This window comes from Somniosus microcephalus, chromosome 4 (assembly GCF_052327205.1).
Source record: "Somniosus microcephalus isolate GS21.2 chromosome 4, FLI_Smic_1.0, whole genome shotgun sequence".
Classification (NCBI taxonomy): Eukaryota; Metazoa; Chordata; class Chondrichthyes; order Squaliformes; family Somniosidae; genus Somniosus; species Somniosus microcephalus.
This window is the reverse complement of record NC_140990.1, coordinates 201,465,625-201,480,631: the sequence shown is the minus strand read 5'-3', so window position 1 is coordinate 201,480,631 and position 15,007 is coordinate 201,465,625. Positions and strand designations below refer to the sequence as shown.

The 15,007-nt window shown below is 41.3% G+C and overlaps 1 protein-coding gene across 3 annotated transcripts in view; it reads left to right on the top strand.

The window, feature by feature from the left end:
• Positions 1-15,007, top strand: part of map2 (microtubule-associated protein 2) — a 444,966-nt gene that overhangs the window by 371,859 nt on the left and 58,100 nt on the right. The window contains exons 11-14 of one of the 3 annotated variants that reach the window (XM_085985712.1): positions 7,292-7,537; positions 9,156-13,880; positions 14,095-14,298; positions 14,564-14,695. In XM_085985712.1, the coding sequence (XP_085841838.1) occupies positions 7,292-7,537; positions 9,156-13,880; positions 14,095-14,298; positions 14,564-14,695 (5,307 nt within the window). Of the gene's footprint in view, positions 1-7,291; positions 7,538-7,560; positions 13,881-14,094; positions 14,299-14,563; positions 14,696-15,007 lie in introns of those variants that run through there. The other 2 variants (XM_085985709.1, XM_085985711.1) reach the window with 2 other exon arrangements.

Below are 15,007 nucleotides of genomic sequence, written 5' to 3'. Positions count from 1 at the left end.
CCCCTCCTCTCTTCCCCCCCTCCTCTCTCCCCCCCTCCTCTCTCCCCCCCCACCCCTCTCCCCCCTCTTCTCCCCTCCTCCCTCTCCTCCTCCTCCCTCACCACCTCCCCCTCACCACCTCCCTACCCCCTTCCTCCCCCCCTCTCTCTCCCCCCCTCTCCCCTGCCCGAGCCCTCATCGCCCGCTCCAATCCCTCTTTCCGCCCTGGGGCCTGGGCCTCGACACCTGGATGAACGCGTTCCCTTGGACGCTTTTGGCGGCCTCGGCCGTCACCCTGATGCCGTTGGCCGAGGCAAACACCCGCAAAGACATGGCCCAGCCGAGTCCAGCGCCCCGGTCAGCTCGAGGTCCGCAGCTGCTGTTCGGCCGCAGGCCACAAAGCACCCGAGCCCAGCGCCGGCGATGGCTCCACGGAGCTCCGTGCCGCCCCACGCACTGACATGGCCCCGCCCTCCCGAGCTGGCTTGAAGAGCGCCGATTGCGGCTGTGAGAGACGGCCGGCGGGCCCAGTTGCCAGGGTAACCCTTCCCGCTCTCCAAGCGCCGCCCGAGACCCGCACTCCCGAGAGCCCCGCCCGAGCCGAGCGGGGAACAGAGAGAGACGCCGCGTCTCAGCTGCTCCTGCTGCGCGCGCACCCTTTGCTAAGGCAGTGGCGCTCGGCTGAGGCCCGCCCCTCCAGCCTTCACAAAGATGGCGGCGATCGGGGGCCGCTTGTTGACTGGGGCCGGGAGGTGCCTAGCTCGGGCGTGGGTGCGGAGGAGAGGCCGAGGCTTCGAGGCCTACCTGGAAAAACGGGGAAAGGTAGGAAAATTAATGAGATTAGATAAAAGATTTAGAAAGTAATTAACTTTTTTTAAAAACAATATGTGTTTTAAAAGCAACGTTTTTTTTAAAGACGCAGAAAGCGGGAAAAAGAAAGGAAAAGTTTGGAAGCAAGATGGCGGCGACTCACCTCGGTTCAGAACGATAAGGCCCGCCCACACGCGCACCAATTGGTGGACCGTCAGGTCACCGAAGCGTAGGATTGGTCAATCGTCCCGTCACTCGACCGTAGGCGGGCCCGGCCGCACGCGCCAGGAAGCCGCCGTACGATTGGTCGACCTCGACGTCACTCGATGATAATGAGCGGAATGTTCAACGTTTTTTGGATACCGTGGGCGCAATTTTTGTCCGGCCGAAACGTAAATACGCTTAGGACGGTTCTGGAATCGTCAGCTTTCTTTCGATGTAACACACATGTAGGTACGCTCTATAACTTTCGAGTTAATTCAATACAGACAGACGGCATGACAGACAGACAGAAGAACCGCTTTATATATATAGATATTTCTCCATATAACGGAGATATACAGGTTTTGCAAAGTTTACATACTAGTTTATTATTTTTTTAAATAAAGTTATAAATGACGGCACGAGGCAATGATTGGATAGGCTGGGGTTGTTTCCTTTGGATCAGAGGAGGCTGAGGGGAGACTTGATTGAGGTGTATAAAATTATGAGGGGCCTAGTTAGAGTGGATAGGAAGGACCTATTTCCCTTAGCAGAGAGGTCAATAACCAGGGGTAATAGATTTACAGTAATTGGTAGAAGGATTAGAGGGGAGTTGAGGAGAACTTTTTTTACCCAGAGGGTGATGGGGGTCTGGAACTCACTGCCTGAAAGGGTGGTAGAGGCAGAAACCCTCATCACATTTAAAAAGTACTTGGATATGCACTGTAACCTACAAGGCTACAGACCAAGAGCTGAGATTAGGGTGAGTGGCTCTTTTTCGGCCGGCACAGACATGATGGGCCAAATGGCCTCATTCTGTGCAGTAAATTTCTATGATTTTATAACATATAAGTAAGGAGTATCCAATTAATCTACAGTACCATAAATAATCCATGTAGACTGCTCCACATAATTGCCCATTGGGGAAAATTTACTAAAATATCAAGGGGGGGAAAATTGGGTTGGTTTGCGCCTCCCATTAGCGTCCCGGGGGGGGGGGTGCTAATGGGGCACAAAGCCCCTAGCACCTGGGCACGGTGCCACTAACTCCTCCTGCGAAATTTAGTTGGAGGTTAGTGGCGGTGGTAGCGCCTTATGGCGCTGCGCCTCCGGTGGTGCGCAGTGCCCCGCTCACGCCCCGGCCACAAACTTCGGCCGTGCCCCCTGACCTACCGCCGGACGATATATCTGACAGGTTTTTTTGAGGCCATGGCCGTACAAATTAAGGGGCAGATGCCAGGCGGCCATTTTTTTTGGGCCGCCTGTCAGCACCTGCTCCCTCCTGCTTCTCCTTGTGTGCCAGGCTGTTTTCCCGGCTCCTCGGTGGTCTGGCAGGGCCCCGCTGCGCTAGGCCCTGCCCCTTTAATCAGCGGAGGGTCACCTGTAATGCTGTGGTGCTAAAAGTAGCGCCCCAAAGGGGGCGCAACCAAATTTTTCCCCCCAAGTTTGGGAAACTGGAAGTTTCTGGTCTTAAGTGTACTATTATATTACTGCATCAAAATTGCTAAAATAAAAGTCGTCTTTCCCGACTGTGTGAAATAAGTTTTGACAGTCTCCCCTCAGTTCTTAGTAAGAGGTGACCGATAACATAAAGCTGCCTCTAATTTAGCATTGGTGTGGGAAATGCAGTTGAAGATTAAGGCAGATACGCAGGTAGTGTAGAAGGGAGTTTAACTCTGCATCTAGCCTGTCTTGATGCTAAAACTGGGTGAAATAAAGTGGAAACATGTTCCATTGTCTTGCAATGACATCTCTCATTTTGATGAATAAAAAACCCCAAATGATTCAAAAAAATAAAAAGCAAAACATTTATAAATAATTATGAATGCTTAATTAAGAAGTATGAATGATGCTGAATTTAACATCATACTTTTATTATATCTGAGAAAAGCTAATATATTTAAAACCATTATACAAACAAAATCACACGTGACTGGAACTAAGCTTGGGACTTCCTACATTGGTTAAAACAGTGCATGAATCACGAATTCAGTGCACTTCACTGTTATTACTTCTTTTATTCACAATGTCTTTCACCTAATACCGCACTAAATGTGTGAGTGCTCCACGCAGCTTTCAGTTCTGGCATGCTAATTTATATTCACTCCAGTAATGATGTAAATCACTGAAACACTTTCAGCTCTCAACCTGTGATACTAATTTATTTGCAGTGTTGAGCTGTCTGAGCACCATGTCACCAAAGAAAGTGTCAGCTCACGTAGTAATTCACTATGAAATCAGAAACTATAAGTCAAATGTATGTGTTTTCATTTGTATACGGTCTTTTGATGGTGAAAAGCAAGACTATTAAAACTATGTAATATTGTGCGGTTTAGTTGCAAATCTATTACTACTTTAAAAAACCCCACAGCTATTATAATTACTAAATAAGCCATAAATATTTCTAAAAAGGTGATGGAAGATGCTTTAAATTTGATGTACATTAAGTAGGTAAAACTACAGTGATGTAAAAAGACTACTGAGCGCTTGGTTTGAGTATAAAACAAAGCTTTAATCAACTGTTTCAAAACCATGAGATTTCTAGTTACATCACTAGTACCTGGTTACAGAAACATCCTGAGCAAGCTGGGCCCACGCCCGAGTATTTTATACTCCTTGGACGGCGCCACCAGCTGGCCGCCCAATGTTACTTCATGAGTCATGATAAGATTCATGACATACAGTATCAGCATTAGTAAACAGTAAACCTGAAGATACAGTTCTTGCATTTCTTCCTTTCAAAATGCACATTGAGGACCCCGCACTCTCCCCCGATTCAGATTTATTGATTTTTAGCTTGATTCTGGTCTAAATCTGTACAAAATTAGACTGCAGCATGCAGTTAAAACATACAAAAATGAATCATTGACAGCAACACCCCCTTCTCAATTGCGAATAAAGTTTGTTTCAGGCACTGTAACGTGATGAATTTTGCAGTATTGTGATAGCAAACCCATGACCATATGTTCTGCTCTATACTGTGTGCACTTGTCAGCATGTCCAGTGCAGGGAAGAGATTTTGCACGTAAAGTCCAACATACTGGGGACATGTACACATCTCATTTGAGAGAAACATCACGCATTGCATTTGTGGATGTTGACCAATTGCTTGCAAACCTGGAAAATTATTTTGTGAGTGCCCTCCCTTGTGTATGTATCATGTTGTGTATATGTTTTTGCATCATTGATGCTAGCAAGCTGAATGTGATATTGTGACATGTAAAATCTGACCTAAAATTGTATAAAATGTGTTAATACAGAAATTTACATAAATCACTGAAAATCACCAAAATTATATATCCATAAAACTGAAACTGGAGGGGCTTACCCATTATTTAGTAATGTATAATGAACCATTAAAAGATAACTAAGTATTGCAAACATAAACCTTTACTGTATAGTGGGGAATTTTGGCATTTTAGTAGATTTCACAACCCCATATAAATTGACAATAGATTCATTGGCAACAAAACAAATTAAAAACAAAGATATCCCTAGATGGATTATAATTGGTCAGAAATTATATACTATTCCTCCCCCACCACCTAAACCAGCAAAGGTGTCAAATTTAATTCTCACTATAATTAAAATACATGCATAGAATCATAGAATATTACAGCAGAGAAGGAGGCAATTCGGCCCATCGTGCCTGTGCCGGCTCTTTGAAAGCTATCCAATTAGTCCTACTCCCCTGCCCTTTCTCCACATTTTTCCCTTTCAAATATATATCCAATTCCTTTTTGAAGGTGCATTCCAGATCATAACATCTTGCTGCGTAAAAAATTCTCCTCATCTCCCCTCTTTTTTTTGCCAGTGTAAGCTACAGGTGGTATTTCCCTGAAAAATACAGGCCCAATATTTGCCTCCGACCTGTAAAGATAATCTACGCATTTACCTGGTGGCCCGGGAGGTACGGAGGCTTGGGATCCTGGGCCTCTCCGGGTCCACGCGGGCAGAGGCCCATGTATCCCAGGGGCATATGCGTACATACGGAACTCCCATAAGCATGAATGGGGATCGCTTAAAAAATAAACGAACACATGAAATATATATATTTTAAATTACATATTTAAAATTAATTAAAATGCCATTTAATTAAATATTTTAAACAAAAATTTAATTTTTTGAAAAAACAATTTACATGTTTTAACGGGGCTAAAAATAAACTTACCTTATTGAACAGGGTTTTTAATGTATAAATGAGTGATAAAATTTTATTTTCTATTTTTTTAAACTCTTATGCTGGTAAAAGCAGGCTTTACGCCTGCTTTTACCAGGCATAAGAATTTCACAGGCATTCAGCGGGTGGAAGTTGGGCAAATAGCGCAACTCTCCACCCACAGAGGCCCATCTCCCGGGAATGCGGAGGATCTGTCAAGAGGATTCACATGCCTAAACCCGGAACTTGTGCAGTTCCTACGGGCACGTACACACCTTGTACGCACCCGTAGGGGTCACAAAATATGGCCCACAGTGAACTAAATCCAATATCACTTCATTTCAAATAATTTTATACAATATCAGTTCTATTCAAATCATAAGATCATTCATTGTCCACTGCAACACCCATGGGTGGCAAAATTCTTTGCAAAAACTGAATTAAACTATACCTTCCCTTACAAGCCCTGGCAGTATAATTAAAAAGAATTACTTGGGTTGGAATGTGCTTCAAAACAGTAATGGACAAAGTGGGTGAGATGACACCAAAAAAAATTCACTTTTTGATGCTTGAAGTCACCTCAGCTTCCTTGATGCACTACACTCCAGATTAGATGCCCCTGATATAAAAGTCCCAGAATTTGTGGTCCCGAGGACAGCAAACTGGCAGCGTTTGCCGTCATTTCGTCTTTGAAACTGACCGCAACTTCAGGATTTAGCGCATTAATGTTCCCCCTCGCCCCTCACAGAGCCGACAATCAGTGTAATCTCTCAAATCATGGAAACTGACAAAAACGTCAGCTCTTCTGCAGTAATTACATTGTTAAATTCCCTACTAAAAGTTAGACCCCAAAGGGATTCCGTGTAACTGGGGTTTTAACAGTGTATTGACTACTAAACAAAGGTTGTGGTCCTGAAAAGCTAATTTTAATTTTGTGCAGTGTCAAATTTATCCATTTTAATAAAAATTTAAATTTAAGAAACTTTAAAAAATAACGTTAAATTTTTTTTCACATTTGTTTATTTTTATTTCAGGTTTGCCTTTTCCCCATGTGGAGTCCCAGTCTTTGTTTTGCTATTGCTAACATTTTTTAAACAGTTCGAATTTTAAGAGCTTACTCACTTCCTTGTTTGCTGTCTGTGAGAATTCTGCATTTTGATTGGCTGCTTAGACAGCTTGTTGACGTCACAGCAGCTTGCACTAGGGGATCCCCACTATTCTACGTTGAGTTGAATTACATGTCGGTAAACACGAACTTCTCTACACACAGATCGGGAGATTTTGTGCGAAGCTTACTTCAGGGCCAGTGGTGAACACATTTGCTTCGCCACTGACCGCAAATTCCGGGACAACATTTCATTTAAATTGCTACCCTTCTAGAAACAAGGTTCTGGGAGCCCATCACCCTATGAAACACTTTGCTTCGTACACATTAGTTTTGACCAAAATTAAGTCAAATAATGAAGTTGAGATAAAAAGTAAACTGTGAATGTGGAAATAAAAATAAATGTACTGTAGGTTAATCAGCATTTAAAAGAGAAAAATATTGTGCAACGCTTAATCGGAGCACCTGTTCTGACTAAGGGTTATTTCAATTGTTAACCTGTCTTTTTATTTCAAATGCTGATTGATGTGCTGTGCATTTCCAGCACTTTCTGTTTTTATTTAAGTAATAAAGTGCTTGCTAATATTATTGAGCTACAAGATTAACTAAAAAGCCATGACAGCTATAATAGTGTTAGTATGCAAACAAATCCATATCCCCACTCCATATTGGATCATAAGGAAGCTTCATAGAGCAGTGCATAGGAACAACTCATACTGGACATTGTAATAGATTATAGATGGGTTGTAGATATTACAGCAGATATTTGAATTTATTCTGTGTTTATATACATAAAGTGCATTAGCACTCAAGTATAGGCTGCCAGTAGAGGACCATGTTAATGCGATAATGCTTCGCACCACGCGGCTGCAGAACATCGATGCCCATTCCCAAGTGTTTGCCCAGAGTTCATTATATATATTTAAATTAAACCATTACTTATACAAAGCAGAGCTGAAAGTGTCCCATTAAAACTGTTGTGTTATAGCATCTGTGTTGTCTTTTGTCCTGACATGTCCACTTCTTCCTTTGAGTAGAAGTTGTTGAGAGTCCAGCGTCTGATGAAGAGGAGCCAGCAGTAGCTCTTAAGCAAGAGCATGTCCAAGAGCGTTGGTCTGCTGAGCACTTAGTGCAAGCAGAAGCTGTAGCCCAGGCCCGGGATACCAAATGTGTGGAGGTCACATCATCAAATGAAGACAGTGTGCCAGCTGAGATTCCCAATGGAAAGGGCATGACTCTTAGGGAGGTTGGGTCCCTGGAAGAAATGCCACCTTCTGTAGAAGGTGTGTCTTCCTGTTGACTTCCACATAATGACAAATGCCTTTTGAGAATCTTCTTACTTCCAAGTCTTTGTATATTGCTGGTAGACATTTTGCTTGAAGGATAATTTAATTATTGTGCATAAATTGCTTTTGGCTGATCTGATGCTGGCTATTGGAGCAACAATGATTTCCCACCACTGCTGCTGACACTTGAGTTATTTTGTTTCCATGATGTCACACGCTTTGCAGCTGAGCTGATTTTTTTTAAAAGCACATGAGGCTTTTCATTGCCTAAATGTTTGCCAGTTACATTGCCGAGAAGTATCAATTCTTTTAAAGCTGATTCACCTGCTTTCTAGTTAGCAGACTTACTGTGATCAGAAGATTTTTTTTAAGTTGCACTTCTGTATTTTCAGCTTATGTCAGGGATTATTTTTAAAAAGAGATTGTTTTGCTTCATGTTTTAGTGCTGGCATCTTGCATTTATTGTTTTATTCGAGCTATGGCAAGTGCTTATCATTAAAAATCACTTTCCTTTTTCAAAGATGGGCAGATGGTAGGTAAGGATCAAGATGGTTATAGTGAGAAATTATTTTTCTATTTAAACGCACAGTTTGAAACATGATTAGGATTTTGTTAAAATTATCTCAAGGACAATATTTGTATCTATATAAAGAAGATTGTGTCCAGCAAGACAGTGATAGAAAGACTATCCAGCCTGGGATAAAGGTGCATCCCAGCACCAGGCCCTGCACACCCACTCTCTCCCAACCCCTCCCTCTTTCACCCTGCCTCCCCAACCCACCTCCACATCCTCCTTTGTATCCAGGGAGAGGTCAAATAATTTCTTTGGCTATTAAAGAGTCAGAGCCCTGAGTCTGCATCCACGTCTCCAAAGGAGATGAGAAACAGTGCAAGACATCCAGAGTGAAATTATGTGACAAGTATACAGAGAGTGGGAGTTGCATGGAAGAGAGGGGAAACAGAGGCAAGGAGATATTCACAAAGACTGAGAAAAGAAATCAGTCAAAGATACAAAGATGACAGCAATGGAAAATGTGTGACAGCCACATACATATATAATGAAAGAGAGAGAGAAAGAATGAGGAAAAGACAAACATATCTCCATTGCAAAAACTAGCTTATCTTCTGTGAAAGCAGAGAGAGGGATAGAGAAGGATGAAGAGAGAGAGAAAACATCTTTTTTTGTCCTTGAGTTAAATCACAGGAGATCAGCTAGTATATCCAATGAAGTGTTGTCAACATCTTACGGGGTAAAATAGACACAGAAATTCATGTTTTAGAAAGTTTAGAGTTTGGTTTGTACAACTTCTCCAGAATTAGTGTATTATTAATGCACTTACATAAAAAGTGGTATCAGATTAGATTTCTTTATAACTACTGAGTAAGTCTGAGAGTCACTAGCAGTTTTGTATATTAATATAGTTTAGGTCCAATATTATAATAAAACTGTTTTCACCAACCCTAAATATTATGCTATAGAATTAGGCAAATTTGCGCAGCATTTCATTTTTATTCAACACACATGCCTTTCTGGCAGGGGGAGGAAAGATATTATTTGGAGTGGTTTTGCCTATCGATAACAGTTAACTATATGCATGCAACCAAACTACTTTAGATCTGCTTACAGCCACGAAGATGGACAAGCTGTCAACAGGTGGAGAGTCCTCTGTTGCTAGTGGGGGAAGACCATCGTTGCATGAAGTGTCAGTGCCAGAGTTGAAAGATAAGACTATTGAACATACTGAACAACAAAAATCTGACCTGCCACCACCTTCCACATTGGGTAAAGACAATGACGCTGTCAAAGGAACACCAGAGGAAGCTTCCAAGAAACAACATTCGTTTTCAACAGATGCTTTGCAGACCAAACCTGTTCCTGCATCACTCGAGAGTGAACCATGTCCAGAAGACTTAGCTGCTTCTAGTGTTGAAACCATAACTAGCCACCATGAAAGTTCATTACTATCCAGTGTTCATGAAGACAAATGCATCTCTATGGTGGCAGCAGAGAATATAGATGTCCATGTGCAACCAAGTTCTGTCAAGAAAACAGATGAAATCATGAAACCCCAATACACTCTAACAGAAACACTGCCCAGCAAATCCATTTTAGATGAAAGTAAAAAATCTCTTGAAAGTTCTATCATTCAAGATTCATCAAAACAATCCAGTACAGAGATTTCAGAGACAGGTTATTGTAAAGAAAAGGATGTTTCCCCAACTTTCACAATAGCTCCTGCAAAGGATTCATTAAAGGATAGTGAAAGAGCTTTGCGAAAAGAGCAGTCGGTTGCTGGAACCTCAGCTATTGAAGACAAATATGTGTTACATCAGCAAGAAATAAAAATAGATTCAGTTGCAACCACTGTTTCTGTTACTAAAGAGACAGAACAGCACATTCCTCAGGAAAAGCCAGGAGTGCTTGAGGAATTGCATTTAGACAAAATTCCTGTAATCGCTTACAGTGCAGGTAAAGACAAAGCTATAACTTCAGAAGACTCAACTAGTAAGGGGAAAGATATACCAGATACAATAAAACTGGTTGAACATATAGAAGATGTCTTTTCAATGCCAGAAGATAGATCAGAACCTGTTGAATACAGCTCCACAGAATGTGCAGAACATCATTTAGAGCATTCGAAGGGGAAACCAGCAGTGGAAGAGACAATTTCCAGTACAACAGACCTATTACAAACTGAATCCTCTAAACATGTGTCTGAACAACTAACAACCAACCTTCCATTTAAGGAAATGGACCAAGCCGACCTTAAGGTAGCAGAAGTTTGGAAGTTAACTGATAGTACCACTGCTCAGACAGAAGCTAAGGAAGAAGCTAGTCTAAATGTACAACATAGCATGCAACCCACCACAAGCGATGCAGTTGACATTTTAAGTAATAATTCTACGCTTGAGATGATACGCGAGCCATGTGTGATGGACCAAAATATAGAAAAGATTCATGTTACACCTACAAAAACTGAAGAAAAAAGCACTCAACAGGTATTTCCTAAAGAGAAACAATCTGAAGCACAAAGTGTGTGCCCATTGACTGATTCAAATGTTATTTCTGATAAAAATGCAGAAAGTTCAATTAGTCCAATATTGCAAAACAAAAATACTGACACATTTAATGTGAATTTGAAAGATAGGACAGAGATGGATCAGCCAGAAATGTCAAAGTATTTTGAAACGTTTGTTTCAAAAGACGATGGTGCAAAAAGTAGCGAACAACCTGAAGACGGTTATTATGAAATGACCATTACAAATGAAAACAATTCAAGACTTCCTCACGTAGTGTCACAGTTCTCTGAGGCCCCTCATGAAAAATCAAAAGTAGATGCGCACATAGTCGAAAATAATACTTCAGCAGAAAGAATTAATTACAGCACACTTGCACAGGCATCTCTGCCTGTTGAGGCACAGGCTAAGTCCACTACGGGAAATGAAATTCATTTTCCTGCTCAACAAAGCCATCTGGAGAAAAAGGACCTCCCTACAGCTATATCTCAACAACCTGATTCTAGCGCTGATGTGAATATCGATAAAGAGCTACAAAAGCTAGTGCTGAATTTACCAACAACATCTTTAGATTCAATAGCACTGGAGGTGGAAACAGAGTGCCAAGGTCCCCCAGAGTCTTTGTCTCCCTTGGCCTCTGACATTCTTGCCTGTACCAGAGGAATGAGCTTGGATGAGCCGGCAGACTTTTTTCCAGTCACTACACCTGCTGAGGAGAAGAATGTTTGTTTTCCTGTTGAAGTGGAAAAAGATAAAACTGTATCTGGCTATGGAGAGAAATCAGCAGATGAAAGCCTGCATTTAGAACCACAATATGCTTACCCCCATACTTTGAAAGATGATTACAAAAATGACACTGTCGTGGTTCCTGACTTGCCTGAAATGTTGGATTTAGGTGTTACTAGAGCTAGACTGAGCTCTGAGGGCACAGAAACAGAAGTGGTTAGAAGAGCATCCATGCCTGAAGAATCTGCCACCGAAAATATTGCTTCTGGCTCCAAGGCTCTAACTGAAAGCATCAAACTAATTATTAAAAATGTTAGTCAAGCAGAGGAAATGGGCTACTGTGTTTTTGAATACTCTGCTCCATTACCAACTCCTGAGGAAGTTAAAAGTCCTCTAGAGGATGGCAGCATTTTCCTTCACCAAATCCGCACTGCTTCTCAGACCATAGATGAGGAAAGTATCAGGAGGCAAATAGATGTTAATAAGCATAAAGAAGATTCACATTTTAGAATTACCACCGTGTCAGAAGACAGTGAATTAAAAATAGCAACTATTTTGGAAGCACAGTCAGAAATCAAGACTGATGAATCAGTTTCGATAAGTGTTCGAAACCAGGTTACTAAGACAGAGTCTGTACCAGTTCGTTTATCTGATGACCCTGAACTGAAAGAACTTAATCATCAAAATAAAGCCATGGCCATTGACACTCAGAAAATTACAATAGACTTTTCTCCAAAGAAGTCTCCAGATTATGAAACTGAAAAGGCCAGTGAAAGTAACAATTTGTCTGATTTGCCTAGTGAGGTTACAGTGTCAGAAATGCCTTTGAAAACAGAGTCTGTTGATCACAAACTGTCTGAGAAAGATGCTTCTGTTCAAGAACCAGCCCAACCCAAGAAAAGCTTAGAAGCTGAACCAAAGCCTAGTTTTCCCAGCGAAGTTACTATGGCAGAAGTAGGTTTAGAAATAGAGGCTGCGGATCACAAACTGTCCGAGAAAAGTACTTCTGTTCAAGAACCAGCCCAGCCCAAGAAAAGCTTGGAAGCTGAACCAAAGCCTAGTTTTCCCAGCGAAGTTACTATGGCAGAAGTAGGTTTAGAAATAGAGGCTGCGGATCACAAACTGTCCGAGAAAAGTACTTCTGTTCAAGAACCAGCCCAGCCCAAGAAAAGCTTGGAAGCTGAACCAAAGCCTAGTTTTCCCAGCGAAGTTACTATGCCAGAAGTAGGTTTAGAAATAGAGGCTGCGGATCACAAACTGTCCGAGAAAAGTGCTTCTGTTCAAGAACCAGCCCAACCCAAGAAAGTCTTGGAAGATAAACCAAGGCCTACTTTGCCCAGGCAGGATACAGTGCTAGATGTAGATGTAGATATAGAAATAGAGACCATGGAGCAAATATTTTGCAAGAAAGCTGCTCCTATTCAAGAAACAGTTCAACCTAAGAAACTCCTGGAAGATGAATTTAGGCCCAGTTTGCCCAGTGAGATTACTGTGTCAGAATCTGTTGATCATAAAGTGTCTGAGAAAGTTGCTTCTATTCAAGAGGCACCTCAACCTCAGGCGATTGTGGAAACTAAGTCTAGTTTACCCAGCGAGGCTATCCTATCAGAAGCACGTGTAAAAACTGAAACTGTTGATCACAAAATATCTGAGAAAACTGCTCCTGTACAAGAAGCCACTCCACCTGAGAAAATTATGGTAGATGCCACTGGGCCTAATTTGCCTGGTGAGGTTACTGTACCTGAAGTAGGTTTAAAAATTGAACCAATTGAGCAAGTATCTGAGAAAGTCATCCCTGTTCCAGAATCAGCTCAACCTTATAAAACTAGGGAGGGTGATACTAAGCCTGTTTTACCCAGTAAGATTATTGCATCAAAAGAAGATTTAGAAACCATGCGTTTTGATCACAAAGTAATTGAGAAACCTGCTCCTGTGCAAGAAATTATTCAAACTGAGAAAATCATACAAGATGCAACTATGCCTAGTTTATCCAGCGATGTTACAGAGTGCGTAATCGCTCAACCTAAGAAAATCACAGAAGATGAAACTAGGTCTACACCCAGTGAAGTTATTGTATCAGAAGTTTCAAAAACGGAGTCTGTTGATCACAGAATCTCTGAGAAAGCTGTTCCCGTACAAGAACCAGCTGAAGCCGAGAAAACCATGAAAGAGGAAGCTAAGTCCAATTTACTGATTGAAGTTACTGTGCCAGAAATAGTTTTACAAATGGACCCTGCTGACTATGAAGTATCTGAGAATGTTCCTGTAGAAGAAACTGATGAAGGGAGAGGAATTGTAGAATCTGTCATTACAGTAGAAGATGACATCATTACAGTTGTTCAGACCAAGTTAGAAGGAGGAGAGGACATAGGCCACAATGTGAGATTTGCCATGTCTGATGGTGGTGATGTTGAAGATGTTTTTACCCCTAGTGAACAAACCCAGTTAACAGAAGAACAAATACATGAGCCACCTGTAAAAGCTGCCCAAATTGCACTTATCCCGGAGAAGATCGAGATCCCTACAGACTTGAAAGAAGACGAGAGTATTGATGAATCAGTAATGGACACAGACAGCCTCTGGATGGATACTCAAGGTGCCTGTAAAGCCTTAATAGCTATCAGCCATGACTAGATAGTAAAATCTCTTTTTTTAGATAATAAAATAAATAAGTAAGTACTGTCCTACAGTACACTGTATTCTTTAATGTTACTGAGTTTTTAAAAAGTAACATGAATTCAATTTATGTTTTTTTTCCTTATGATATCCCTATTGCTATTAAAGTGATTTCTTGCACTCTAATTCTGCAGATGAAGAGAGTATCATAGTAACACAACCAGCTGTTGTTACTAAACAGGAGAAAGCAGAGAAGGAATTCAGCAGCCCATCTTTGGATAAACATAGGAAAGGGAAGGTGTTAAAAACGGGAAAAAACAGAGTTTCCACACCTGAGAGAAAAATAATTAAAAAAGATATCAGTACAGTCTCCAAAGAAGACAAAAAGAAGAGAAAAGGTTCATACAATGGAAGCAATTTTTGTTTTCTCGTTGCATTTTTGTGATGTGAGGTGTTTGTACTGTGCCTATGTAACACCATTATGTTTTCTGAGATTTGACTAGAAATTTTAGAGAATAAACAATAACAAGAAGTAGTAATATCTAATTTCCTAAATTGTTCTCTGTTGTTTTCTTTAATGAAAAGTGGATGTTGAACATTCCACCTGACTTACCACATTGTTCCTGTCCTCATATATTTGCTCTTGTCTTTCCTCTCTAACAGCATATAAGAAGTCTGAACTTGCTAAAAAATCAGAAATTCAGACCCGGTCTCCTTCCAGGAAAATCATTTTAAAACCAGCTGTAAGATATCATAGACCAGCTCACGTTCCTTGTACTAAACGGAAGCAGACAGGTGACTGTGTAAACACCGCAATGTGGCTGGCAAACATAGACTTTACTTCATTGCTAGACTGGCTTTTTACCTGCGTTACTTTTTTTTTCAGCCGCTGGGCTATCGCAAGTTTATCTGTATTCAGCGCTTTTCATTTTTGTTTTCTACAGCAGTCATGATCACACATGCTTGTCATGCACAAGCTTGCAAGTACAGTGGTCTTAACCTTGAAGTGGTGGCGTAATTCTTAATGTGGGAGTTTGTATAGATTGCTGTGTGCTGGTGGGAAAGTGTTGCAGCCTGCATCATGATATCCATTCACATTAATTTCTC